Source organism: Castor canadensis, chromosome 8, assembly GCF_047511655.1.
Source record: "Castor canadensis chromosome 8, mCasCan1.hap1v2, whole genome shotgun sequence".
Classification (NCBI taxonomy): Eukaryota; Metazoa; Chordata; class Mammalia; order Rodentia; family Castoridae; genus Castor; species Castor canadensis.
In genome coordinates this window covers 121,862,928-121,890,590 of record NC_133393.1, presented here as the reverse complement: position 1 = coordinate 121,890,590, position 27,663 = coordinate 121,862,928, and the positions used below count along the sequence as shown (strand labels likewise).

At 35.4% G+C, this 27,663-nt stretch overlaps 1 protein-coding gene across 2 annotated transcripts in view; it reads right to left on the bottom strand.

Moving 5' to 3' along the window:
- Window positions 1-645: 645 nt before the first annotated feature.
- Window positions 646-27,663, bottom strand: part of Tmtc2 (transmembrane O-mannosyltransferase targeting cadherins 2) — a 386,771-nt gene continuing 359,753 nt past the window's right edge. For both annotated transcript variants that reach the window (XM_020186707.2, XM_074084059.1), the window contains one exon: window positions 646-3,275. In XM_020186707.2, the coding sequence (XP_020042296.2) occupies window positions 3,096-3,275 (180 nt within the window). In that variant the 3' untranslated portion in view covers window positions 646-3,095. The remainder of the gene's footprint in view (window positions 3,276-27,663) is intronic.

Below are 27,663 nucleotides of genomic sequence, written 5' to 3'. Positions count from 1 at the left end.
ATATATATAATAAATGTTACTGAACAACAATTTTAATGTGACTAGAATTTTCTGTAAGTTTGTACCTGACCTAGGAGCCCCAGGTTTCTTTATTACTGACTCCTAAATGTGCTGAGCTCAACTTTCTTGGCAGAATAGGATTGTGTCTTCATTTAAGACCAGAACTACAGAATCGGGGTCTTCTGTTTATGGTTATTTTTACCAAACAACCAATTGAGACAGGGAACTGACAATTATACATTGCTTGTAATAGTTCCTAGGACATTTTCCTATAGTTCAATATCCAAGGAAAACAAAATTTTCTCTTTTTTGTACCTAGTAAACCATCAAGCTTACTGGCAACCACCAACATCATCATCATCATTATTATCATGATGATTATAATATAACTCCTGGACATTAACTAATTAGTATTATATGTTATACATTAAAATAATGCATATCTGATGTTTAACCTCTACTTTTTAAAACCATTCTAGTATTGTTAAATTTCTGAGTTTAGGTACTACTGCTATAGAAGATTTTTTTTGGGTGGTGGGGCAGTACTCATGTTTGAACTCGAGCAAGTGTTCTATCACTTGAGCCACATCCGAGCCACACCCCTAGCAGTAGAAAAGTTTAGAAAAAAAAGTCTTACAAAACATGTTTGTTATCAATGCTTTATTGTTGAAATCAAAATTGAAATCTCTGGCACATAAAACAATTATTTCTACAAAAGAAAGCCTACAAATCTTGATAATTTATACAAATAACAGTTTCTCAAAAAATAAAATTTTAATTTAGTAAACTTGTCTTGTGCTCTATATTTTTAGCACTGTCTGCAATAATCCACCATAAATCCCTGAGCGGAGACATTTTTTTGATCATGTTCTATCACCCCCCTCCCTTAACCCTCCCCCCGAGTTGGTCAGTTACTAAATCCAGCCCTATAGTGAAAAGTGTCAGGGACATTTAGTTATTAAAAATCCATGCATTTTATGACACAGGCCCAATTATTAATGCTACTTGGGAACTGTGTCACATGAAGTGCCTCCATGTGCATTCAGTGAACCTATTAAGAACCAAATGTTGGAAAGGAAGAACAATTAACAATAAAAAGACATAAACAGTTAAGACTAGGAAGTCATCATAAGTCAATAACTATTTAAATAAATAAAAATGTTAGACATCAAATTCATTTTTACAGCCTTATATTAAATTCCTTTCTTTTTTGTAATCGCCAATGTACTAGAAGATGAAAAATACACTTCAACCCACTAGTTTGGTTTCACCATGGGTTTGTTGTTGTTAAATGTTAAATATCATTCTGAAAACACAGTGATTGAGTTATAACTTAACTTCTGGCCCTTGAGTGAAATGTTCACAAAATAATATACACATTATAGGAGGGCCTTCTTATTAATGCCATTAAAAAAATCTCTCACTACATTTGTCTTTCTTACAAAGAGACTAATGCCATAGGAACACTAATTTAAATTCTTTATCCACTGTATTCAGATACATAACACAACATGTAAAATATGAAGGAAACATAATATATTGTATTTGTATGTCCAGCTTCCCTTCAATGGAATTGATTATATATACATGGAGTTGCAAAAGGGAACGATAGAAAGCTAATTTTCAGTTGCAAAGAACTGGCTTAATGAAGTGAGCTTTTTCTTTTTATTCTGCTATAATAGGATAATAAATAAATAAATAGGTAGGGTATAGCTTAGCTAATTTCTCTGTGAAGAAGTTGATAATGGACTGGTGTTTTATGAAATTAATTTCTAGTAGCAAAGTTTGAATGCAAGCCAAAAAAATAAAATAAATGTTTTCCTGTATTTCATTTATAGTCTTTTACTTGTGAAATGATCATTGAAGCAGTTAATACCAGGTATTGAAGTAAAATACCCAATTTGCTAGTAAAAAATAGTTTTCAATTGGAAAAGCATTGGGCAGAAGACCTAGACATATGAAAACTAATGTTATACTCTACTGCAGTTTAAAATGTCATTTTTGACATCTTTCAGGAAGAAAAAATGAGATAAAAATAATTTCTTGAAAATGCTGTTTAAGTACCTATTAGAAATTGACTAGCATTTTAAAGCAACTTTTTCCAAAGCACAAAGTTACTGGCAACCATCATCATAGACTTTGTGTACACTTGATTTTTTTAACCAACATCATGGGGAAAGTCCCAAAATCTTCCTTTTATCTAATCACTATCAGTTAGTTATTGGAATTGGAATACTTACAAACTTTCCTTTCTTTTAGCCTTACATAAGCACATGCATTTTAAAATGTAATTTCAAAAGAATTGATACAATGGATTCTACTGGGAGTTTGATAACATATACTGGCAACATTAAAATTAAAAAAATGTCTGCTTGATTCATATGGGGTTTCTCCAGCCCTGCTGACGATGCCACTGTGAAGTGTGGTTAGCTCTACCTTCCATATCCTTTTGAGAACATGAAAAACAGATGATGTTCAAGCCTGTGACAAGCAAATCATAAAATGTTATGTGCACTAATCGAGAAACAACTTCAGATTCTGACAGATGCTGACACAATATTAAAATAAAAAAAATTTCTAAACATCAGAAATGAATAAGCAGGCTGTCCCAAAGAGAGAAGACAGCAGCGTTAGGACAACCGGTGGCTCACTGGGATTCACAAGATAATTTAATCACTCCCTATTAACACTTAACCTTAAGAGTTTACTGTGGCTGAATGGACACTCTGACTTCCTCTCACAGTGTTTAAGAAACAATGTAATTTCAAACTTAGCTTTCAAAAATGAACAAAATCTCTAACTTAGGTACCCCCTCCCTTTTAAGAATGCCAAAAGATACTGTTTTAAGTGCTCTGGTTTACAGTCTATGGGTAACAATTATTTCCTCCAGGAGGTTTCCAATGTTCCCCTTTTTGGTGTTAACTGCTGTGCCAACTGCAAAGTGGATTCACCAAGAAGTGGCAGTGACCTCAATGATTTCTGCCCTGGTCTTAAAGTCCCAAATGAGCTTTTTATCATTGCACTGCTGGGAAAGCCTGTCTATTAATGAAGCCAGCTTTTAAACATGGAGGAGGACGAGGTTTGGCCATCCTGTGTCAGGTCTTGGAAGTCTTTAATCCTTGCTTTTCCATGATGTTCCACAGTTTTCGGAGATTGGACTGTGTGATGACATCATCTGGCTTGAGCTGCAGAGCCCGAAGGTAATTGGCCTCTGCCTTCTGGAGTCTGCCATTGAGGTGCAGAATGGCTCCCAGGTTCATCAGAGCAGCTGGATACTGCAAGAGGGAAGGGAAGTAAGATGATAAAGAGGCCATTTAAGATTTCCTTCATGGAAGACAAAGTCTTCACCCACTTAAGCAAATGATTCCCTCATGTCTAGAGGCATTTGATGGAAGCAATTTAGCAATTTAAACACACAGACAAAGATAACTAGGAAGAAAAAAAGTTTTGAAACAGCTGCTGTGTACTTCATGCTTTAAACAGGAAAGGAAGCTAGGAAGTAGTGTTTTCTGTTCATTGAGAAGGCAGGGGTAACATTTAAAGACCTACTAACCTAGTCAGACTGTACTGTTTGAAAAAAAATGCTTAACATGATACAAGTTCAGATGGAAATAATTGAGCATTTTAAAAACAATTCTAAGACAAGAAATAAAAACTAAGTGAAGAGACACTTGTCTCAGTAATATTCCAGGGTTTGCATGTAAAAAAGCAAAACACAAAATCAGAATTTTTGTGATGCTTTCAAAGTAAAAACCCTGAAAAAAATTGCATATAGTTACTAACATCCTTTGAGTCTAAGCTAAGTATTTATTTTTACCAAGAGAGAGTCCTTACTTTTAAAAGCTAGTTTTAAAATGGTTACTACATATACAGCAAAGCAAATAATATCAAAATAGATAAAATATGATGAAGAAAAATATGACCTTTATAAGAAAAGTTTTATGTACATGTTAAAAAGTACTTAAATAATTCGAATAGAATTTTCAGTTATGCACAACTGCACTACCAAACTATCACATGAAAAAGTTTTTAAAAATTATTAAAATTTATGAGTTATGTCACGATAGCTTAATACAGGATTTCCATCCTTGAATTGCCAGACATTAGTTAATTAATGAAAGTATATCCCAAAAGAAAAACCATTTAGCTTGCTATGTAAAATAAAGGCTGCTCTGTTGTCATCTCATTCCTAAAACATTCTGGCTCACAGAAAGCAGATAACATTTGGCAGTTACATAAACGCATATTCAAATTATCAGATAAAATGAAACAATATTTATGCTATGATTATACTTTCATCTCACAGATAGTGTCAAGTATTAATTGTTCTTCAATTCTGTGGTGAGCTCCAAAATAATTCCCAATTATTTTTATGATTCAGTAATTTGGCAATGTATGCATTTTTTTAGCTGAATTCATCTGACTCCACTCTTTACTGTAAAAACAATTATTTCAGAACCAAAATAATGCCAAGAAGAGGCTGAAGTAGTTCAGAATAAACTAAAGGAAAAACATGAGATTTGAATTTTAAGAGATCTGGGTTTGAGTTCTTGTTCACTCTAATATAACATAACTATGCTCCAATTCTTTAGTTTGTGAAACACTGAAATAGCATTAGTTTCTTTGCATGATATTAGAAAGACTTGAAAAAAGTAAATCCATGGAACAGAATGCAGGTAGGTACAAAGTACACACTCTACAAAGGTCAAAGGTCAAGGTCACTTTTCCTAATCTCATTTTGAGGTCTAGTATATGTGTCTTTGTAATTTTTATGTTGTTTCACAGCCTTTATGATTTTGATTTCAATGGCTATATAATGTCTGCACATGAATACAAAAATTCTTCTAAGTTCTCAATTTCTTGTTTTCAAACTTTTCTACATTTTTTTCTCTCCAAAATAATGTTGCAATATAAGCTATTCATGACTTTCAAAAACCTTTTGGTCAGGATGACTCCATACTTATAAAGAAAAATACAGATGATCAGTTTCTAAATTTAAAAACCAATCCAAATAAACACAGCTCTAAATTACATGTGCAGTGAAAAGATCCACATTGGAAACTAAAAATAACACCACCCACTTCTCTTCCTAAAAGAAGTTTGCTCTCACACCACCATTAGTATCTTAAGTTCCTTAATGCCTGAATACATTTTTGCATTATGAACCCTCACAGTGCTTGGCATGACTATCAATAAACAGCTACTAAATTGACAGTGAAGCGTGTTCACAGCCTGACTTACTAGAGATGCTAAGTGTATAAAATGTTCAGACTCTCTGCTACCTTGAGTGGGAAGAGAGGAAAGAGGGAGGGAGAACCATGGTTGGGAGACCATTCCTTACTAATCAGAAAATGGAAGCCGAATGATGGGGAAGAGAGAAACCAGCAGGCTTCATGGGATTCATTTCCCCAATCATATTGTCCAATGTGTCTGTGTCTACAGTGTCTGTACCTATAATTGCAATGCAAGGGGATTATTAAAAACATTCAGAGATTATGAAGTCATGTGGCCTAAGTTCAAATACCAGTTCTACCACAGAGAAGTGTTTACTGGAACCAGCTGTGTAAGGGCTTGGGACCTTAGTTTCTTCTATAATAACTAGGATAACAATAGTACTTGCTTCATAGGGTTACTGTAGAGATTACATGAGATTATAAACATAATAATGTCTTTTCCCTTTCTCCTCATCATTTCAAATATATAAACTAGAATCTTCATATGAGGGTGCCTGAACAGCTTCCTGGTCTTTTTTTAGATTAAACCTGTAAGAGATGGATGTGAAAATAGGTGGTGAAATAAGACAAACAAGCTAAGTAAACTGTATTATTATTCCTAAATTGCAGCCTGAGGTTCTTCTGTCCTTGGAAATCACATTTCTGCCAGAAAATGATGAGGAAAATTTATGTTTTAATATTATTCTAGGACACACAATTAAGAAGTTAAACCTATTCTGATGAGTGAGTTCTGACTACTAACTATATAATCGTGTTTTCGTAATAACTTTAGTTTTACATTATTATACTAGCTGTTACCTATTAAATAAAAACAATCATAAAGTGACATTCTGAAGTTAATGTGGGATAGCAGATTTCAAGGAAACTCATGTACACTTGTTAATTGCTTTCCCTAAACAGTAAAAAAAATACATAAACTAGAAGTATATATTTAAACACATCTGTTTCTAACATTTTAGTTTGAATGTAAATGTTAATTTTATCAGAATTTTTAAATTTTAAAAACCTAAAAACATGTACTATGTAATGCTTAAAACATCACTCTAGCTTATATTTAAGTGAATGGAAACCAACAAAATTTATGAAAAGTTCTGCTAAAACATGACAAGTAATGGGTATCATCACCCTAGGTAACTACTTTGAGAGTGTCATAGTTATTCTGACATAGCATTCTCAAGTGTTAAAAATTTATGAATAAAATTGGATGTTGTCTTGTCTCTTCAAAGACAGGGGCTTTATTTTTATTTCTTTTGACTGTCATGAGTCCCCTTCACAGTGGTAGTTGGTTGACCTAATGGATTTCCAGTGGACTGAACACCTTTAGGTATCGTAGCCTGGATACACAAACTGAAGTTCAGACAGTAAGCATGGCATCACCTAGGAGCTTGATAGAAATGCAGAATTTCAGATCCTACCTACTGAACCAAAATGTGAATTTTAATAAGATCCCCAGGTGCTTTGTATCTGCATTAAAATTTGAGAAGCACTGATGTAAAGGTCACTTCTAGATCAAAGACAGTATCATTTTACAGCTTTTGCCATGAAATTTCATATAAGAGGTTATAGCATTTAGAACAAAGTGTCAGATCAAATGTCTATCCTCTCATAGAGTAGAATTCTTCTCTTGTTTATGCAGTTATTTAAGTCAGTGAATGTTCAAATGAGATTTTATTAACAGAGCTGCAAATGATTGAATGTTGTTAGACATAAGAAGAAAGTATGGAAACAAGAGCATGTGAAGGGGTTTCTAAACAGACTGAAAGACAACCTAGCTATGAAACCAAATGCAAGCATTTCAGGTGGCTGCTTGATTACATACTGGTGGGTGTTATTGCTCTCTGCCAGCTGTAACTCATGGCTGGGGAACAGAAACCCAACCACAACTGCTGATGTCCCCCACCCCCAGCCCTGCCACACACACACACACATTGTCTTTTATTGAAGACAGCCAACGAAATTTTCAGCATGTTAGCCAAAGCAGGCAGCAGCTTGCAGTCCAGGAACACAGGGCTCCTGGCTCTTCACAGCAAATGACACCACCCACGACTTCACAGACTAGAAAGGAAAACCAGACCTTTCTTGTTTTCTTGAAGAAGACAGATGCTTTGCATCAAACTGGATGAATGCCAGCCATGCAAAGGCACCAAATGACGTCTTTTTCATATCTCTAGGGAATCTGGCCTTGTTATTTTACTGTGGTCTTTGCCTTATTTCTTCAGTGTTGGTGGAATGGCACAAAATTAAAATAATGGGAGTCCAAGGGAGTAGGTTTAGCAAAGACAAGACAGTACAGGTCTGATTCTAACTCAAGGTCTTTGAGGTGCCCAAGAACCTAACAGAGTTCACAGGATATCCTGAACACTTAAGACTGGAACACAATGTTATTTTTCTGGCCTTAGCCTATCATATAGCCTTGGAAAGAAACCCAAGAAGTAGGAATAGTGGTACCATATGGAATTAGAGCTGGGAATTCTTTCTATTGGGAATGGGACTAAAATGAAGAACTTTGAAAAGGGGACTCAGGAGGGGATTCTAGAGAAAGGAAAAAAGGGCTTGGTAAAGATGTTCTAATTAAGTAGGAGCTGGAAAGTCCCATGGTATTTTAGCTCAGTATCCCATTAGTTACTGGGGTCGCGTCCCTTCTATGAAGGATATTCAACAGGCAAGAGAAGCTATGAAAATGGAGAGAGCTGACCAATATTTACACTGCTTAAATACATTTATTTTTAATGTATTTTGCTTATTTTTTCCAAAGTATCTACTTATATTGCTGAAATTATCTGTATAGTTTAATGTTTACTGGTGTATGAACTAAACAACTTTGAAGAAAGCATGACTGAAGTCAGCCTGATCTTTTACCCAATTAATATACTATACATTCTGGGCATGTTTCCAAGATACCCACCTTCAATTTTCCTTCTGAATATAATTTTCAAGCAAATGAGTTTGCACACTCTCGAGTTTCTAATGGATTCTCATGCCTTTAAAAAAAATGGTTGCCAAATAACTTAATGAAGGCTACATACTGCTCTTCAACTATATTTAGTTGAAACTGTTTATCCAATTAAATTTACCAGAGCAGTGATTCTTAAAAACTAATGGGATAAGCATTTTAAGAAACATATTAATGGAAAGAGCATTTATACATACATTTATTTGTACCTTATTTAGATATTTAATAATTATTGAATTATAGTTTTGAAGATAACCATCTAGAGCTTATGGAAAAAGCATAGGATGAGCAGAGATAGAATTAGATATATTAGTCTTCTCAGTCCAAAGGAGATATCACTCCCCTCCTCTATTCCATTGGCATGCTTAATGGTCTAATGCCAAGCTAGAATGCTGAGTAAATCATCCTTAATTCTTTGCATCCAAATTATTAAGTCTTACTTTACCTTAAAATCTCTTTTAATTACTTCTTCTTGGGGTCTGGCATGTAGAGTAAAGTGCTGTGTAGGTGGTTTAAGGCCCTGGGTTTGATCCTAAGCACCAACAAAAAACCAACAAACTTCTAACGATAGCCTGTCCTTTTCTTCCATTTTGGTTTAAGCCCTAATCAACTTTTCTTTGATTATTTGCATAAGATAATTTTGACAGAAAAAGGAACTGATGAACAGGTAGCTGCAAAGAATGCTGAGTGATCAAGTAAAAATAAGCTCATGACTTATGCAGCCATATGCAGTTTTTTTGTTTGCTTGGTTTTTTGTTTGTTTGTTTTGAAGTGTTGGTGATTGAACTCATGGGGTTGAACATACTAGCCAAGCAATCTATCAATGAGCTACATTCTTGGTCCTTTCTTTTGAGACAGGATCTCACTATGCTCAGGCTGGTCTTGAACTTACAATCCTCCTACCTCAGCCTCCTGAGTATGGGGATTACCAGTATGTTTCACCATACTCAGATGTTTTGCTTTTCTTTCTTTCTTTATTACATTTAGGCATAAAAAATTTCAGAGTATATAACATTGTATACTTTCCTGGTAGATAAAACATTATAAATACAAGTGGAGGCTCCAAATATCTCTCATTGTTTTATTCCTGACCACCACCCAAAGAAAATAACTATCCTGAAATTGGAATTTATCATTCCAGTACAGATTTTATTGCTTTATTTTTCATTATTCATAATAAATGCAAATCTTGTAAATTTGTCTGTCTTCATCCACCATGGAACTCCATTTTGACAAGCATACATCCGAAAATTGAATTTTTTGCTCATTATTTTGTTTTTTACATTTCATCTTGGTATCAATAGAATCCCAGCAGTTCAGAAACTAAGAGAAAGGATGGACAAATGGGACTTCATAAATTAAAAAGTTTCTGCACAACAAAAGAAATGGTCTCTAAACTGAAGAGACCACACACAGACTGGGAGAAAATATTTGCCAGCTATACATCAGACAAAGGACTGGTAACCAGAATATATAGGGAACTTAAGAAACTAAACTCTCCTAAAATCAATGAACCAATTAAGAAATGGACAACTGAACTAAACAGAACTTTCTCAAAAGAAGAAATTCAAATGGCCAAAAAACACATGAAAAAATGCTCACCATCTCTAGCCACAAAGGAAATGCAAATCAACACCACACTAAGATTCCACCTCACCCCTATTAGAATAGCCATCATCAAAAACACCACCAACAACAAATGTTGGCAAGCATGTGGGGAAAAAGGAAACCGTCATATACTGCTGGTGGGAATGCAAGCTGGTGAAACCACTCGAAAAAATTTTGGAGACTTCTTAAAAATCTAAACATAGACCTGCCATATGATCCAGCAATCCCACTCTTGGGGATATAATCAAAGGAATGCAACACAGGTTACTCTAATAGCTAAGTTATGGAAACAGCCGAGATGCCCCACTACTGATGAATGGATCAAGAAAATATGGTACTTGTACACAAGGGAATTTTACTCAGCCATGAAGAAGAATGAAATCATATCATTTGCAGGTAAATGGATGGAACTGGAGAACATCATTCTGAGCGAGGTTAGCCAAGCTCAGAAGACCAAAAATTGTATGTTCTCCCTCATATGAGGACTTTAGATCTAGGGCAAATGCAGGATTATGGTTGGACTTGGATCACATGACAAGGGGAGAGCACATACAGGAAATATGGGAACAGGCAGAAAACCCAAAACATGAAAGCGTTTGATGTCCCCACTCCAGAGGAACAAATACAGAAACCTTAAAGTGACAGAGGTTAACATGAGAAGGGGATCAGGAACCAATGTAAAGATCAGTTAGAGATGAATCAACTTGGGTTGTAACACACTTGTACATGAAAGCAATGCTAGGAATCTCTCTGTATAGCTATCCTTAACTCAAGTAGCAAAAACGCTTTGTCTTCCTTATTATGCTTATGTCTTCTCTTCAACAAAATTAGAGATAAGGGCAGAACAGGTTCTGCCTGGAAGTGAGTGGGTGGGGGAAAGGGGGAGATGGTGGGGGAGGGGGTGGAGGAGAAATGACCCAAACAATGTACGTACATGTGAATAAATAAATAATAAAAAAAAAAGGGGATTTCATGTTGATATACAAGAGGTTTAGTTCTTGCACATAAGTTTCACTAAATGACTACTTTCTCTTAATGACGGAATACAGGCTGTTTACAAGATGGTTGCCTTCAGCATTTCTGGGCATACCTCCACATATAGTTATATGAGTGTGACTAGAAAAGGAATTGCTGGATCACAGGGGATCTTTGATATTGCTGGATCTTAGCCTCTCAGAATGTTCAAATGAATTAACACCAATATGTAACAGGGACCCTTCACTGTATATCCTTAATAACACTTGGTATCATCTAACTTCTTTTACTTATGATGAACTGAAAATTGAAAAATAGTATCTTATACTGTTTAATATCTTTTCCCTGATTACCAGAAAAGTTAATAAAATTTTAATGAGTTTATTAGCTTTTTATATTTTATTTTCAGTGACTCATCTGTCAATGATTTGGACAGAATAAATTATTTAAGAGTTTTCACCAACAAAGAAATATTTGAAAGGTAAGAACAGAGTCCCTGACTACTTTAAGACAGGACCTAAACAAGACTGCTTACCCTGGTGTTTCTCAAGTTTCATTATGAGACAACCACTGTTTCTTTAATTATTATTATTATTAATTTCTTCTTTTTTGGGGGGAGGGGAATGGGAGTTGAGACAGAGTCTTGCTTTGTAGCTCAGGCTGGCTGTGAATCTATGGTCTTCCTTCCTCAGTCTCCTGAGTGCTTCAGTTATAGACATATGACACCATGTCCACCTAACACTGTTTTTGAAAAGAAAAATCTATTATCAGCAAAATGGAGAATTCTTGATATAGGTTCATTTTTAGTCAGAGGAGAGGGTGATGAAGAAATCTAGGCATCCCAGGGTAGGCTTCAGAGAGAGGTGGCAGGAGTCACATGAAGGTCTCTCAGTAACTATAAAATCCTGGGCTATTATTTATGAAAGGGTAATAGTAGCCCTTGCTAGCCAGCACTCAGAATAAACTTTTCTTTACAGCCTCTTTGTCTTTGTTCAGATACTTTGTTTCTGCCTCTCTTCTCTGTTTCCATTTCAAGGACAACAAGAAAATATTTAAGATGACTGATATGCTTCACATTTTTCCTCTCTTTACCATTCTCCATTTCTACTGGCACCATGCAAGCTTAGCCACTTGTCCCATTTCTAAACTCTACCAGCCTCCCCACCTTCAGTTTCTTCCTTACTAGAATCTGTCTTTCACCCAAACATTTGTCTTTCTAACCCAAATATGGTGTTTCAGTGCTTATAAAAAAGAAACTGCAATCTTCAGCTCAGTTCAAAGAAGTCCTTTACAACCTGACATCTCAGATAATAATCCTTCAATGTACACTCTGCCTGAGCCTCATGAAACGTCTATTTTTGCCATGTGCTTTTGAACATTCCTTCCTATCAGAGTCCGTTCCTCTGACAAAGCCCTTAGTCCATTCTCTCTTTGCCAAACTACTCATTTATAAAACAGAGTTTAACAACCTCTATTCATTGCTTACTTCTCTATGTTCCTGTAGTACTGTCTGCACACATTAATTGCAACATTTACCACAATGAATTATAGCTTCTTGTTACACACATCTGTTTTCTTTGCTGGAGGGTGAGAAATTCATTGAATTTATTTTAATTGTCATTATACTGCTAGTGGTAGGCACTGGCATATGAAAGAAACTCTCAACGAATACTCATTGAATAAAAGAAAACAATTTTGTGTAATTTAACAGAAACAACTGTCTTAGGAATGGTAAATTCTATAACAATCTCAATGCAATTTAAAAAACATTTATTGAGCAGCTATTATATGTCAAGATCTCTGGTAGACACTAGATAAATAATGACTAAGAAACATGCATTTTGTGTGTATACAGTTAACTTTTACCCTGCCATTTACAACAAGCTATTAGGAGGTATACATTAACTATTTCAATTATGCCTCTCAAACTGAAAAGACAGATAAAACTGGTATCCATACATTAATGCCAGCACTAAAGAGGATCACATCATGAAGGATTAACTGCCCTCAAGGAGTTTATAGTCCTGCTCATGAAGACAAATTCATGCACGGCAAAGAAGAATCTGGTCTGGCAAACAAGGAAGCTAGTAAGACTATGAGGGAGGGAAGATATTATTTTCTTATGGATATAAGACAGTGAGACAAGATGTATTATCAGGTTCCTTCGAGTCTTTCATACTTCCAAAATGAGGATGGTATACGAAACCATTGAAATTGGTGGAAGTTATTAAAATCAATGCCACCCTTTTAAGAAGTGGGGTTAGTAGATTGCTAGAGCAGAACCCAGTGTTGAAAGTGGTCCTGATAAATAGGAGTCTGAATTTTCATTAGTTTGGAGATTAAGCTGTCAATAGTGATATCTATGATGTTAACTCTTCTGTGACCAAACCAACTCATGTAAAACTCCTTATTAAAAATGAAATATTAATGCAATACCTCAAAGGATTTTCATAAAATTGTATAGTGAAACTAAACTCACAAGTAGATGCAATGTTCCCAACTCAGAAATGATAGTTCTTTGTAGTCATATTTTGATTACAGTCATATTTTGCATAAAGCATTGCTGCAAGAAGCTTTTCCAAGCTGTAGACAGAGCAAGGGAAAACAGCACAGCAAATCTAGCAATGGCAAGGCAAATTCTGACAGATAAAAGAAATGATTCATTTTGATTCTCAGTTTCAACACAGTATTTGTGTTTTTGAAATACCTTTGAGTAAAACAAAACAGATATAGGTGACAAAAAGACACAACACTAGTATCTTTGATTTGTCAGTGACACACACTTTATGTCCTGTGCACTCAATCTTACCCTCCTATGTCTTCCCCATCCCAGTGGGTGTTACAAAAATGTTTGTTTAGCTTTTGTGATGGGTGTGATTGCCACAATGTGGAGTCCTATTCATTCTTATGGCAGTCAAAATTCCTACAGCTGTGGTTGGGGGCTAGCAAATAGTGATTGTAAGAGAATAATTTCCAAGGTTGTAGTCATTTCTAATACTTTAAAATGCATATCCTAAATGATTTCAGAGTATGACTTCAGAAATTATTTTTTGCAATGTCCTTCATTCCACAGGAACATCTTTTTTGGCATACAAATGGGATGTTTAGATCCCAGGCTACTGAAGTTGCACCCATAGCTTTCATAAAATGCATTGACTGTTTACTTATCATTTGAAGCAAACTACTGGAGTGCTATATCAGTTGAAAACAGCCTGATGAGTTAAAGTACATGCAGACTACAAAAAGAATAAAAATAAGTAGAACTTAAGAAATTTAGAAAAGAATGTACACACCAGGCAAGCATCATCTATAGGTCTAAAACACTAAGAGTTGCTGCCCTTATTAACCTAGACAGTTACTACAAAATTTCATAGAATCTTATTTTCCTTTTCCTTGAAACAAATTCCTTGCCTGTTCCTATTCCAAATATGATTCATTCTACACTTTATTCATTATGTTTTAGCATGAAGAGGAAGGAGGAACATGTGTGTGCTTTTCAAACCATAATCATATTTTTATTCATTTATTCATATGTGCATACATTGGGCCATTTCTCCCCCAACCACCCTCGCTTCCAGGCAGATTCTGTTCTGTCCTTATCTCTAATTTTGTTGAAGTGAAAGTATAAACAATAATAAGAAAGACAAAGCGTTTTTGCTAGCTGAGATAAGGATAGCTATACAGAGAGATTCCTAGCATTGCTTCCATGTACAAATGCGTTACATCCCAAGTTGATTCATCTCTAACTGACTCTTTCTCTAGTTCCTCATCCCCTTCTTATATTGACCTCTGTCACTTTAAAGTTTCTGTATTAGTTCCTCTGCAGTGAGGACATCAAATATTACCATGTTTTGGGACAAACCATAATCATATTACACGAAAGGATTTCCAGCTGTATAGGTTGTTCAAGTGTACGTATGTGAGGCATGAATTTGAATATATATAATAAAATGACAACTCATTCCAAGGAGTTGAAACAAGTCAGTGGACTAATCATATTTTATTAAATCATATTTCAGAGATATGATGAAAATTGATATTTACACTAACAATGTTTAAGAACTCAATTGTTATGAATGACTCATAACAATCATAACAGACTCATTTTTCCTGGCCTTTTTGCTATGTAAATTGATCATCTCTACATGTAAAGGTGTATCAGGTGTGTGTGTGTGTGTGTGTGTGTGTGTGTGTGTGCATGTAAAATGGTATAGACATATCATTATTGACACAATCAAAGACTCAATAAATGCCATGATAATCAAATACAAGAGAAAGAATTTTTCAAACCTATGGACATCACTTCTTTAATGACTTCTGTGTTTGAAATTAAACAGATTTGATTTGATGGCAGTCAACTGCAGGATACTGGTCTGTGTACTGTAGAAATGATGGATTTGTCCTAAAAAGGACATACTGAAAATTTTCCCTTTTTGCTGGGTGTCAGTGACTCATGCTTGTGATCCTAGCTACTTGGGAGGCTAAGCTTGGGAGAATCGTAGTTTGCAGCCAGTCTAGACAAATAGTTTGAGAGACTCTATCTCCAAAATAACCAGAGCAAAATGGATTGGAGGTATGACTCAAGCAGTATAGCACCTGCTTTGCTAGCATGAAGCCCTGAGTTTAAACCCTAATAGCAACAAACAAACAAAAAGAAAGAAAGAAAGAAAATTTTACTTTCTAAAATTATGGAAATGATCATGTTAGAGATCTCAAAACAGTGGACTAAGATGAAACTTAAGTTGGGCATACACATTCTAAAGAAGGTTTCTCAGCCTCTACAGTCACTATAACAGAACACAGTGTATTTGGATGGCTTAAACAAGTTTTATTTCTCACAGTTCTAGAGATTTGGAAGTCCATGATCAGGTTCTTGGTGAGGTTCTGCTTCCTGGTCATGCCCTCACATAGCCTTCTTTAGTGTGCACAGAGATTCTCTGCGTTTCCTCTTTTAATAAGGGTTTTACTACCATCATGAGGGCCATACCCTCATGGCCAAACCCTACCCTAATGATCTCCTAAGGGCCCCATTTCCAAATCCCATCATATTAGGATTAAAGTTTCAACATACGTGCTCTGTGGTGACACAAACATATACAGTCCATAGCAGACAGGAAAGATAGTTTTTTTTCTGTCACAAAGCAAATGGACTATGGTGTGGGCACACAGGATTAATGCAAGGGTGACAGTTTGATTCAGAGCAATCACATTTCTACCTGACATTAGAAGTCAACAACTGTCTACTCACAGAGCAAATTTGAAGAAACACATCTCACTGAGCAAACTCACCAGAGCATTCATGTACACAGGAAGGAGAAAGTATTCTGAGTGCTCTGAGTAAGGATGGCCAGATAAAACCTAACAGCTAGGAGCAAAGCAATTCCTCCAGAAACGATAAATCCATCTCGGGACTAAAAATAAAATGTAAACACTGGCTGATGCATGGTATTCTGTTTGCACTTTTATAGGCCCAAGACTTTGTTGATACATGCTTGGAAAAATAATGATGCAAGGTCTTTAAACATCATTTCAGAGAATATTCAACCAGGGCACACCGATCAAGGTGAAGCTATGCTGTACTTCAAGACAATGTGTCACACCTGCCAAAAAATGTAAAAATAAACAAATTTGACTTCTGCGTTTACACTGATGGCAAATCAAAGGAGACTTAATGCACAACTTCTTCCACTTACACAGTATAAGTTCACATACAACCTGAAAGTTCTCTCCATCTTTTGCACATTTTGCTTTTATTTCTGGAAAGTTCATATCTGAAATTACCACAATTAGGCTGCATCAATTGTTTTCTAAGTAAAAGCGTGGACACTCAGCACGTTTTTACATCTATAAGAAGGGTTTAAAAATTAGTTCAGTGATATTTTTCTGGGTAATAGTCTGGAAGTTCTTATAAAACAGAATTTGCTCTGCTTTTTACCAGATATACTTACCAAAAATTCATCTTTTTTTCTGTTTTGGAAACTCTATACCCTTACCTCTGTGCCTCCCTTACTTGGTCTAGTCTGTTAATATAAATGAAGGAAACAAACAAGCAAGTAACTCACTATCAATAAGGTAATCACACACACATTCCCAGAGTGATAAAGGAAGGTAGAACAAAATGAGTAATTTCAAACTCAATGAATAATTCTCATATGCCAACCCTGATTTCTTTTAGCCTCATCTTCAATACTAACTCAGAGAATCACAATAGTTATATGACATACGTTAAATATGGTTACAAAATAATAAGCTAATGCATTTTCATCTCCTGAAAGAACACAGTTTAGTACGTACAATATAACAACCTTGAAATAGTGATCTGATATTTGACTACACAAAAACATGACTATGTATCACCTCTACTTATGACTCATGTCTGAACAAGCAAAACAAAAGAAAACCAACTCTCTAGAGTTAAAAGGAAGCACATCTTTTCAATTCTTTCATATAAGAATCCAGAGGTATAATTCTTTTCTGCTATTACATATCAGTTATTTTTAAAACAAAGTACTTTATGAATACCTCACTAACTATCTAATTAAATTGTAGGCCATTTATCTCATAAATGTTTAATATCCATTGCATATAATAATTAAATCCAATTTCAGTATCTTGAAATGGCTCATAGAAATTAAGCTATGTTCTAATGCCTGTCATTTGACACTTATTTAATTCAGTCAAAGATAGAAGTTTAAGAACTTTGTTAACTTCTTGGTTCATCCAAGAGAAAAATTAAATGGTAATTATTAAGGTAATAGTCTTACAAGATTAAGTCCTGGATGCTAAGTGAGCAAGATCTCTTACAGCAATACCTCCAGCAGATATGCAGGGGTGCAGGTGGTTAGTCTAGTCTGTCTGTTGAGTGAACTCCAAAACCTATTCACAGAGTACAGGGCCATGGTCATTCAAAGAAACAGGGAAGCAATGTATTAAGGTGTAAATGGGATTTGGAGGAGTGAGAAGACAATTTATAACAATGAAATAAGATGAAAATTCAATAAGAAGGTCGTTGAAGGATATTTTTGTAGGATGCAAAGAGTTAAAACTCTCCTGCAGTTCTCTGATATATATTTTTTGAATTATGAACACTTTTTATAGCCAATTTACTTTTTGTCCTTTTAAATGCAATTGTTCAATCATTCATTAATTCAATCAACATCTAATTATTAAGCTACCTCTATAGCACTAGGGATCCAACAATTAAAATTTCAGGTCTCCAGGATCCTATTTGTAATTTGTAGATAATAAATGCATGCACATTTCATATTGTGATATATACTAAAGTGAAAAACTAACCAAAGAAAGTATTTAAGGAATGTATGGGAGAGAAGTCAGCAAACCAGTCTATGGATCATGTCTGACCCACTGCTGAGCCAAGAAAGAAAGAGCATTCAAAAGATTACATCATGACAATTACATGGATAGCAGAGAAAGAACCAGCCAATGGGGTGAAGAAGAAGAGGCACAAAAGTGGAAGGGGTCCTGGAAACCAGGAAAGAAAGTGTTTCCAGGAGTAATGAGTAATCAGCCATGTCACATGTTTACTTGCCACTGATAGGGCAAGTAAAATTAGAACTGAGAAAAAATGGACAATGCTGGGAGTTTTACTAGTAACTAGACAAGAATAGCTTTGGTGACATGATCGGGACAAAAGCATATTGGGAGTGGGTTCAAATGAAAACAAAGTTTTGTTATAAAGGGAAGAAATGCAGTGGTAGCTGCAGGAAAAAAAAAGGGTTTAAGAGCCTTTCCCTCCCAGTATCGAGGGGGGGGGTGATTAGAAAAAATTAGCTAGAGAAGAAATATTACTTTTTTTTGTGGTGGGTTTGAAATTGGAACTTTCACTGCTAGGCAGGTGATTCATCACTTGAACCATGCCCAGAGCCATGCTCTGGTTACCTTGGAGATAGGGTCTCACTTTTTTGACCAGACCAGCCTGGACCATGATTCTCCTTTTTAAGCTTCCTGTCATAGCTGTGATGACAGGCACACATCACCATGCCCAGCTTTTTCCCATTTTGATGGAATCTTACAATTTTTTTTGAATGAGCTGGCTTGGAACTGAGTTCATCCCAATGTCAGCCTCCCACATGGCTTGGTGGAATGTGATGGTGTCTTGTGAACTTTTTGCCTGGGCTGACTTCCAACCGTGATCCTCCTGATTTCAGTCTCTAAGTAACTAGAATTACAGACATGCGCCACTGGTGCCCAACCGGAAAAATATATTAATACAGGGGAGACACAGTGAGACAGAAGCAGAAAGAGAAAAAGAGACACTGACCCAGAAAGAAGAGGAGCAGTAATTATTGGAGTGATGTCCTTTACTAGTGAAGACCAAAGACAACTAGAGATGAAATGAAGTTTGGTTTGAGTCAGAAGCATGAATGGTTTATCCACAATAACAGGTAGCATCCACAGTAACAGAAAAGGTGGCATTTAAGAGTGCAGATGCTAACAGATGGTCAGATGTGGTAATGGGAACATGTAGAATTTCTCTCTGGTGGCATCTAAATTTCCAGTGAAAGAAGGAATGAAATGAAAGCATCAGCTGAGTATGACCTTAATGAAGGAGGCAGAGATTCTGGAAATTTGGGGTGCAAGAATAAGGTAGGAAATGTTACCTAAAAATGTTGAGGAAGAGATGGAGGGCAGGGGGTGAAATGGTCTAAACAATGTATGCACATGTGAATAAATGAATAAAAAATTTAAAAAATGTTGAGGGAAGTGGACTAGAAAATTCTAGTATGATTTCCACCCTATTTGGGGGACTCACTAAAAGTTAGTGATATTGAGCTTAAAGAGTTCTGTCTTCATTTATCTGTATTTAACTTCAAGATGCAAAGATAGAATAAGTAGAGATGGATTAAACTGGGTGTTGATTTGATGAAACAGGTATGATGATGCCAGGAGCAGCAAAGGAATGGAGATTATTGGTAAGGAAATAATTTAATCTAAGAAGGGATGTGAAGTGGTACAGCGCTTGCCTAGCATGCGTGAGGCCCTGGGTTCGATCCCAGCACCAAAAAAGAAAAGACAAAAAAAAAAAAAAAAAAAAAGAAGGGATGTGAAGAAGAACAATGAAACATTAGTGATTTCCATAAATTTTATGTTCAGGGTGTGGCTGATGAATTTGGTAAATTGGTACCAAAGATGGAGATGGTAGTTAAGGAAAGGGAATAGCAAAAAGGAATAAGGAAGAAGTAAAAGGCTTCTATTAAGAGACAAAACCTGGCACAAAAACAGACATGAAGACCAGTGGAACAGAATAGAGGATCCAGATATGAAGCCACACAACTATAAGCAACTTATCTTTGACAAAGGAGCTAAAAATATACGATGGAGAAATAGCAGCCTCTTCAACAAAAACTGCTGGGAAAACTGGTTAGCAGTCTGCAAAAAACTGAAACTAGATCCATGTATATCACCCTATACCAAGATTAACTCAAAATGGATCAAGGATCTTAATATCAGACCCCAAACTCTTAAGTTGATACAAGAAAGAGTAGGAAATACTCTGGAGTTAGTAGGTATAGGGAAGAACTTTCTCAATGAAACCCCAGCAGCACAGCAACTAAGAGATAGCATAGATAAATGGGACCTCATAAAACTAAAAAGCTTCTGTTCATCAAAAGAAATGGTCTCTAAACTGAAGAGAACACCCACAGAGTGGGAGAAAATATTTGCCAATTATACATCAGACAAAGGACTGATAACCAGAATATACAGGGAACTTAAAAAACTAAATTCTCCCAAAACTAATGAACCAATAAAGAAATGGGCATGTGAACTAAACAGAACTTTCTCAAAAGAAGAAATTCAAATGGCCAGAAAACACATGAAAAAATGCTCACCATCTCTAGCAATAAAGGAAATGCAAATTAAAACCACACTAAGATTCCACCTCACCCCTGTTAGAATAGCCATCATCAGCAACACCACCAACAACAGGTGTTGGCGAGGATGCGGGGAAAAAGGAACCCTCTTACACTGTTGGTGGGAATGTAGACTAGTACAACCACTCTGGAAAAAAATTTGGAGGCTACTTAAAAAGCTGGACATCGATCTACCATTTGATCCAACAATACCACTCTTGGGGATATACCCAAAAGACTGTTACTCCAGAGGCACCTGCACATCCATGTTTATTGCGGCACTATTCACAATAGCCAAGTTATGGAAACAGCCAAGATGCCCCACCACTGACGAATGGATTAAGAAAATGTGGTATTTATACACAATGGAATTTTATGCAGCCATGAAGAAGAACGAAATGTTATCATTCGCTGGTAAATGGATGGAATTGGAGAACATCATTCTGAGTGAGGTTAGCCTGGCTCAAAAGACCAAAAATCGTATGTTCTCCCTCATATGTGGACATTAGATCAAGGGCAAACACAACAAGGGGATTGGACTATGAGCACATGATAAAAGAGAGAGCACACAAGGGAGGGGTGAGGATAGGTAAGACACCTAAAAACTAGCTAGCATTTGTTGCACTTAATGCAGAGAAACTAAAGCAGATACCTTAAAGCAACTGAGGCCAATAGGAAAAGGGGACCAGGAACTAGAGAAAAGGTTAGATTAAAAAGAATTAACCTAGAAGGTAACACCCATGCACAGGAAATCAATGTGAGTCAATGCCCTGTATAGCTATCCTTATCTCAACCAGCAAAACCCCTTGTTCCTTCCTATTATTGCTTATACTCTCTCTACAACAAAATTAGAGATAAGGGCAAAATAGTTTCTGCTGGGTATTGAGGGGGGGAGCGGGAGGGGGTGGAGTGGGTGGTAAGGGAGGGGGTGGGGGCAGGGGGGAGAAATAAACCAAGCCTTGTATGCACATATGAATAATAAAAGAAAAATGAAAAAAAAAAAAAAAAAAAAAGAGACAAAACCTAGCAAAATATTTCAAGAATTGTGGAGTTATGAATGATGCAGGCAAAAGTGTCACAAAGTTATTACACTCTGGGGAGTCAGGGGGATGATCTGAGAGAACTGGGCTTTTTGGGGTGACACCCATGAACCTGAGTAAGATAAAGAACACGAGTAAGATTAGTACTGATGGTACTTTGGAAGAAAATCAGTTTTGTTGACAAATGCTAGCAAAAATAGGCTTTGGTTAACTATTTTTTGGTTTTTTTTTTTTGTGGTAAAGTTAACTTAGTAAAGATAATCTCCATTTGTTGACGTGTAATGTTAAACCCTGAAGTAGCTGTAACGTAGGGCATGGGAACCATGGTGCCTATATTATGTCCTAGGATGTTGATGGGTGCATTTCTTAATGTTATTGTTGGATTGCTCTAACACTCATGTAGGTAATGTTTTATAATGTGAATTTTCCTTATACTTCAACAGCTAGCTAAAACAGTATTGATTACATTGTTACTTTGTGTACATTAAGTAGCATTAAACAAATGAAAAATAAATGTATAAATCAAGTAGATTAAAACAGTCATGTATTTAACTTGATAATTAGTGACATTATTTTCACTTAAAAACTAAACTTCAACATTTAGAGTGGTGACTCAAATAGTGATTATATCTGTGTATAGGACCAGGAAAGAAGCTTGTGGGTAGATGAAAGTGATTGGAAAGGATCAGTTCAGGGGTTACATGATGTATTCCCAAGCATGATATATGAATATTTATTTATGCATACATTTATGTATTTTGAATTAGACTTCATATTATAGACATGTGATTTTACAAATATTTTGTTTATAAATTCACAGTTCCACTGGACTACCCTGTTGAGATGATCCATAGGATTAAGCTCAGAGAAAAGTTCCCTTGGGACGTTTATCATTGGCTGAGGTCAAGTGTGTGTGTGCGTGCATGTGGGGGAGGCAGGGGACGGGAGGAGTGTACATAAGAAGACAAGATTCCTGTCTTCTGGGACTGATAGGGTGACTCAAGCAGTAAGAGTGTCTGCCTACGAGGGGTGAAGCCCTGAGTTTAAACCTCAGTACTGCCAAACAAAACGCAACAAAAACCAAACCTAACAAGATTCCTGTCTTCTGCTAATAATGCACACAAATATATCATCCCTGTCATTATATCATACAATGTTTACTTAGGTTTACATCATGTTTACTGTTTTATTTGCTGTAGGTTTACATCATGTTTATTGATTTATTTGCTCACCATTTTACTTTGGCTCTTAAATTCTCCTTCTAGAATTACCTTTATTCTGCCCGAAGGATATATTTCGATTTCATCAGTAAAGGGCTACTGGTAGCAACGATTTTCAGATTTTGGTTTTCAAAATATCTACTTTACCATAATTTTAAAGTTAAGCCTAATTACAAGAGTATTGAAGTTATTTTCTTTGTACCTTTAAGTGATTACTCCACTGTTTCATGTCTTTTGTTATTGCTGCCAATTTATTTTTCTTTGTTGAACTGGTACACCTTCACAGTTAAGTTTCTTTCCTTCTGACTGCTTTTAGGTAGCCATCTTTGACACTGATATTCTGTAATACCACCAGGGCAGATCAAGGTTGATATTTTTATTTAGTCAATTTGGAACATATTGTGCTATGTCTTGAGGGCCTTGAACCTGGTGCAGAGCTAAGGTTCTTTAGCTGGATATTGGAGTAGGCATTGGACTCCAACATCAAGATAATCCTGTTTCCATAGGTGACTCACCACTAAGATGCCAAATTCCACTTTCCAGTTGTTCTCTTTACCTCTTCTCTCCAATCCGCCCCACCTTTGCTTCTTATCTCCCTCTAGAATGCCCAATAGCATCTGAGAAGAGTATTACCGTATCCTCTACCAAGAATCTATGACAAAAAATCTCAGGATTCTGGGTTCTGGCGTGTTCTTGATTTTCTGTGTTACAAAGAAGTTTTAAAGGTCATTGAAACTGACAATTCAAAGAGTTGGCTTTGAAATAATTTGAGGGTGGCATTTAATGGAGAGTTGGCTAACAACAATCATGGAGCTATATCCTTTATGTAGTGGCATTCTAAGTAATAGGAGGAGTAAAAAGGAATTGGGTCTTATAAAAATTTTCAAATTCAAGAAAAAGGATGGAGTAGCAAGTATAAATAAGGAACACTAACAAAAACATAGTGACAGCTAATGCAATTCTTTGACATTCTCTTGGAACATAACCATTTTTGGAAGAACTCCACTTTGTTTAGTTTATGACTGAGAACCACTATATAGCCCACTGTTGATTTATCAGAAGTATCAATCCACAGTTTATTCTTTTCTATAAAGGACATTTATCACATACATCACTGTTTTGCATTTTGACAAAACCACTTTCTGATAATACAGGGAAATTTCAATTGGATGCTATATTTTTAGCAGAGCAATTTTACCGTCTGCCAAGATAAACTCTAATTTCATCCTCACAAAATGAGAAGGAAAGAATTTGTTTTCCTTCATCTATCTTCTCCCTTTATCATTAAGCAGCAAATTATAGACCAAGTCCTGTTTGAGCACAAGCACTGCTATTTTACAGACTAAATATACTTACCCCTTTCCTCACTTATAGAAAGAGTAAAAAATAGCCTACCTCCCCTGCTGCCAGGATTGATGTTCACTGGATAGATAAGGGATTCATATGACTATTTTCTTTGCTATCAATCAAAAAGGAAGCTTTTATTCTCATGTGGGCACAAATATACCTACAGGTATCTCTCCACCCTGAGCCTGAAACTGGCAAAAGTCTACCCAACTGTTAGGGAGCTAATGACTGCAGGAAAATCAGTCACATATGCATTACTGTTAATTGTAATATTTTGTAAATTGAAATAGTAATTTGTTACCTGCTTTCTATATGCAATTTCCCTAGTGAAAACTGCATTAGCAGGTTGTTAACCTAAAGCACAAGAAAAAATTTTCATTCTTGTGCGTTTATTTGTTCCAATATGTATTATATATAAAGCCCCTAGGTCTTTTGTAGTATGGAGTTAATGGGTCACAAAGCCTAGCTTCTATCAATTATACTACAGCTACACTACATTTGTTTGCCACTTTTCTATTTTTCAAAGCACATATACTTATATGCAGTCAATTGATCCTCAAATTGAAAGAAAAAATCTGGGTCCTGGTGTTAAGTAAATTGTTGAAGGTAACAAACTATCAGCAGTGCATTTGGGCCCCAAACCCCATTTTCCCCAGCCTGTTTCTTCTTGTCTTCTACTCTTACAAATCCAGGTAATTATGATGGTGATACACTGCTGATGTTCATTTTGGTAAATACTGGTGGTGCCTCACAATGTTTGTCACAAGCATTTGAATAAACTGGATTGTCCATATCTCACAATTATAATTTAGGGGCAAAAAGCTAACTGAGAGATGGAGAGAATGAGAAACAAAAGTATTGAGACATGGGCACAATTTATTTGTACTAACATGAATTTTCTAGATTTTATCTGAAAAAAAAATACTAAAAAGCATTTGAGGTCTGTGAAATCATTCCCAATTCAGTCTTCTTTTTTTTTTTGCTTCATGCATAGTAAAAGAAATCAATATCTATGTGAAGGAAAACAGTATTTATATCTTTATAATTGGCCTACTACTCATAAACAGTAGAGTTGATACTTCAGTGCTTAGATACTTAGAAAGAAAACACCAGTGTCTAAGAATATTTAATCACACCAAACACTCAAATGAAATATTGTCTTTAAGTGCAAAATAATGTCATAATCAGTCATGCTAAATGCTTGTGTTGCTGTAGTTTACTTCACCTAAGCATTTACCTCTCATTTATCAAGTTCTATGGAGTGAAGACTGATGTGAAACGTGATCAACACTGCTTACAGCTACCAACTGAACTATGAAGAAAACAAAGATGAACTTCAGTGCTACCAATTTAGTTCAATAATATGATGAAAAAATTTATTAATGAATTAGAAGCATATAGTACCAACTTCTGAGATGTTTCAGAGGTTTTTAATAACAACTTCAGTATTCATAAGGTCTTGTAAGTGGAAAGAGTATCTTAATTTCAGTCCATTTTCTCTCTCTCTCTCTCTTTTTTCTTTTTGTTGTTGTTTGCTTGTTTTGGTGGTACTGGGATGCTCTACCACTTAAGCCACAACCCCAGTTCTTTTCCTTTTTAGTTTATTCTTCAGATACAGTCTCATGTTTTTGCTCAGGCTGGTCTTGGACTACAATCCTCCTACTTTCTGCTCCCAAGCAGCTGGGATTACAGATGTGTATCAACACGACTGGCTTGTTTCTGAAATAGGGTCTCACTAACTTTTGCCCAGGCTGGCTTCAAAACATGATTACCCTAGCTCAGCCTTCCAAGTTGCTGGTATCACAGGTGTGACCATCATACCGAGCCCATTCTTGTATTTGCTAAAAAACAGTGTTGCAGATAAGGAAAATAAAGAAAAATCCCATGCAAATCATTGTTTTAGGAAACACTGCAGGATTTTACTCTAAACAGTTTCATTTACACAATAACATTTTTGTTCAAACAGATGATTTTTGTTGAAAAAAAAGACCTCAGATCATAAGTATGTTGATAAACTTCTTCCCATATGAAGAGATGTACTAAAACCACGTGGGTATGTAGATATATATATATATATATATATATATATACTAATTATACATATATGTGGACATATATATATATATATATAATATACATATATGTCCACATATATGGTCATAGATCTATATGTGTCCACATATATGGACATATATATGTGTAATATGTGTATATGAATATGAATACATATGTCAAAAACAGCAAAAAGGAGCAGTTCTGTTGTGCTAGCAATAGAAAGACTTGGATTTTAGTCCTTGCTTTAGTATTTACTACTTGTGTAATTTTGGAAAAGCTCTCAACAGTGCCAAGTTAGTTTAATAACTGAAAAGTAAACAAAGCAAAACAAAACTGAAAATACCTACATATCTTTTCTTATTTGGTGTTATGAGCAAATTTGTATCAACATGAATTTTTTCAAAAAAAAAACTAAAAAGCATAATAATAGAATTTTAAAAAATTGTAAAGCTCTATAGTAGTCTAAGATGTTATTTTATAACACGTTCCCCAAACAAAAGCTACAATATTCAGTGGTAATGTGTAAACTTTCAGGTGGTACTTTCTTATTAGAACAAAACTAGACCATTGGTGAAAAAAACCCAAAGATTACAAATGAGGGCAAGATAAAAAAAAAAAAACCTAGAAGAAAAGCCTTGTTTGTATTTAAACATGCAAAATATTTAAGTTCTGTTTTCTGAATACTTAAATTGAAAGAGAACAAAGTGGGCCTCAGAGAATTTCGTAGTTTGGTTTCTTCACAAAAGGAATCTGAATCTGAGGTGTCAGAAATGGAAATAAATGCATCTTAGGCATAAAATGCAAACCCTTCACTTGTAAACTAAATGTTCTTAATGCTAGTGGACTTTTAGACTCTGGGAAAAAGTAAAATATACATCAAGTAATAGTATAAGGAGATTCTAAACAGCCTATGTTGAAACTTTGGCTCTAAATCACAATTTAAAATCCAAAGTAAGGAGACAGAAATGTTGTGCACAGCTAGAATTTTATTACAGCAAAAATATTAAGTCTTATTCATGTGTTTGCCTATGGGGTGTTTCTATTTAGTCTGAAAATTTTCATTACTGTTATAAATCTTTACCATAAATGCCAAAGAATAACACCTAGGGTGCAAAAAAAAAAAAGGAACAAAATTAGACTTTTAATCAAGAAATTAGGAGCTCCCTGGGAAATAGCTGGAAAAGGAGAATATCTCATGTCTCATTTTTCTGCAAAGTAGAAAATTGAAAAAAAAAAAAAACCTCAAGCCTTTATTGGAGGATATTGGCACTAAGAAAATATGATTATTAAGAAAATGATTCTTTTTCAGCAATGGAAATGGATCTTCCCATTTAAGGTATATGGTCATTCATTAAAAGG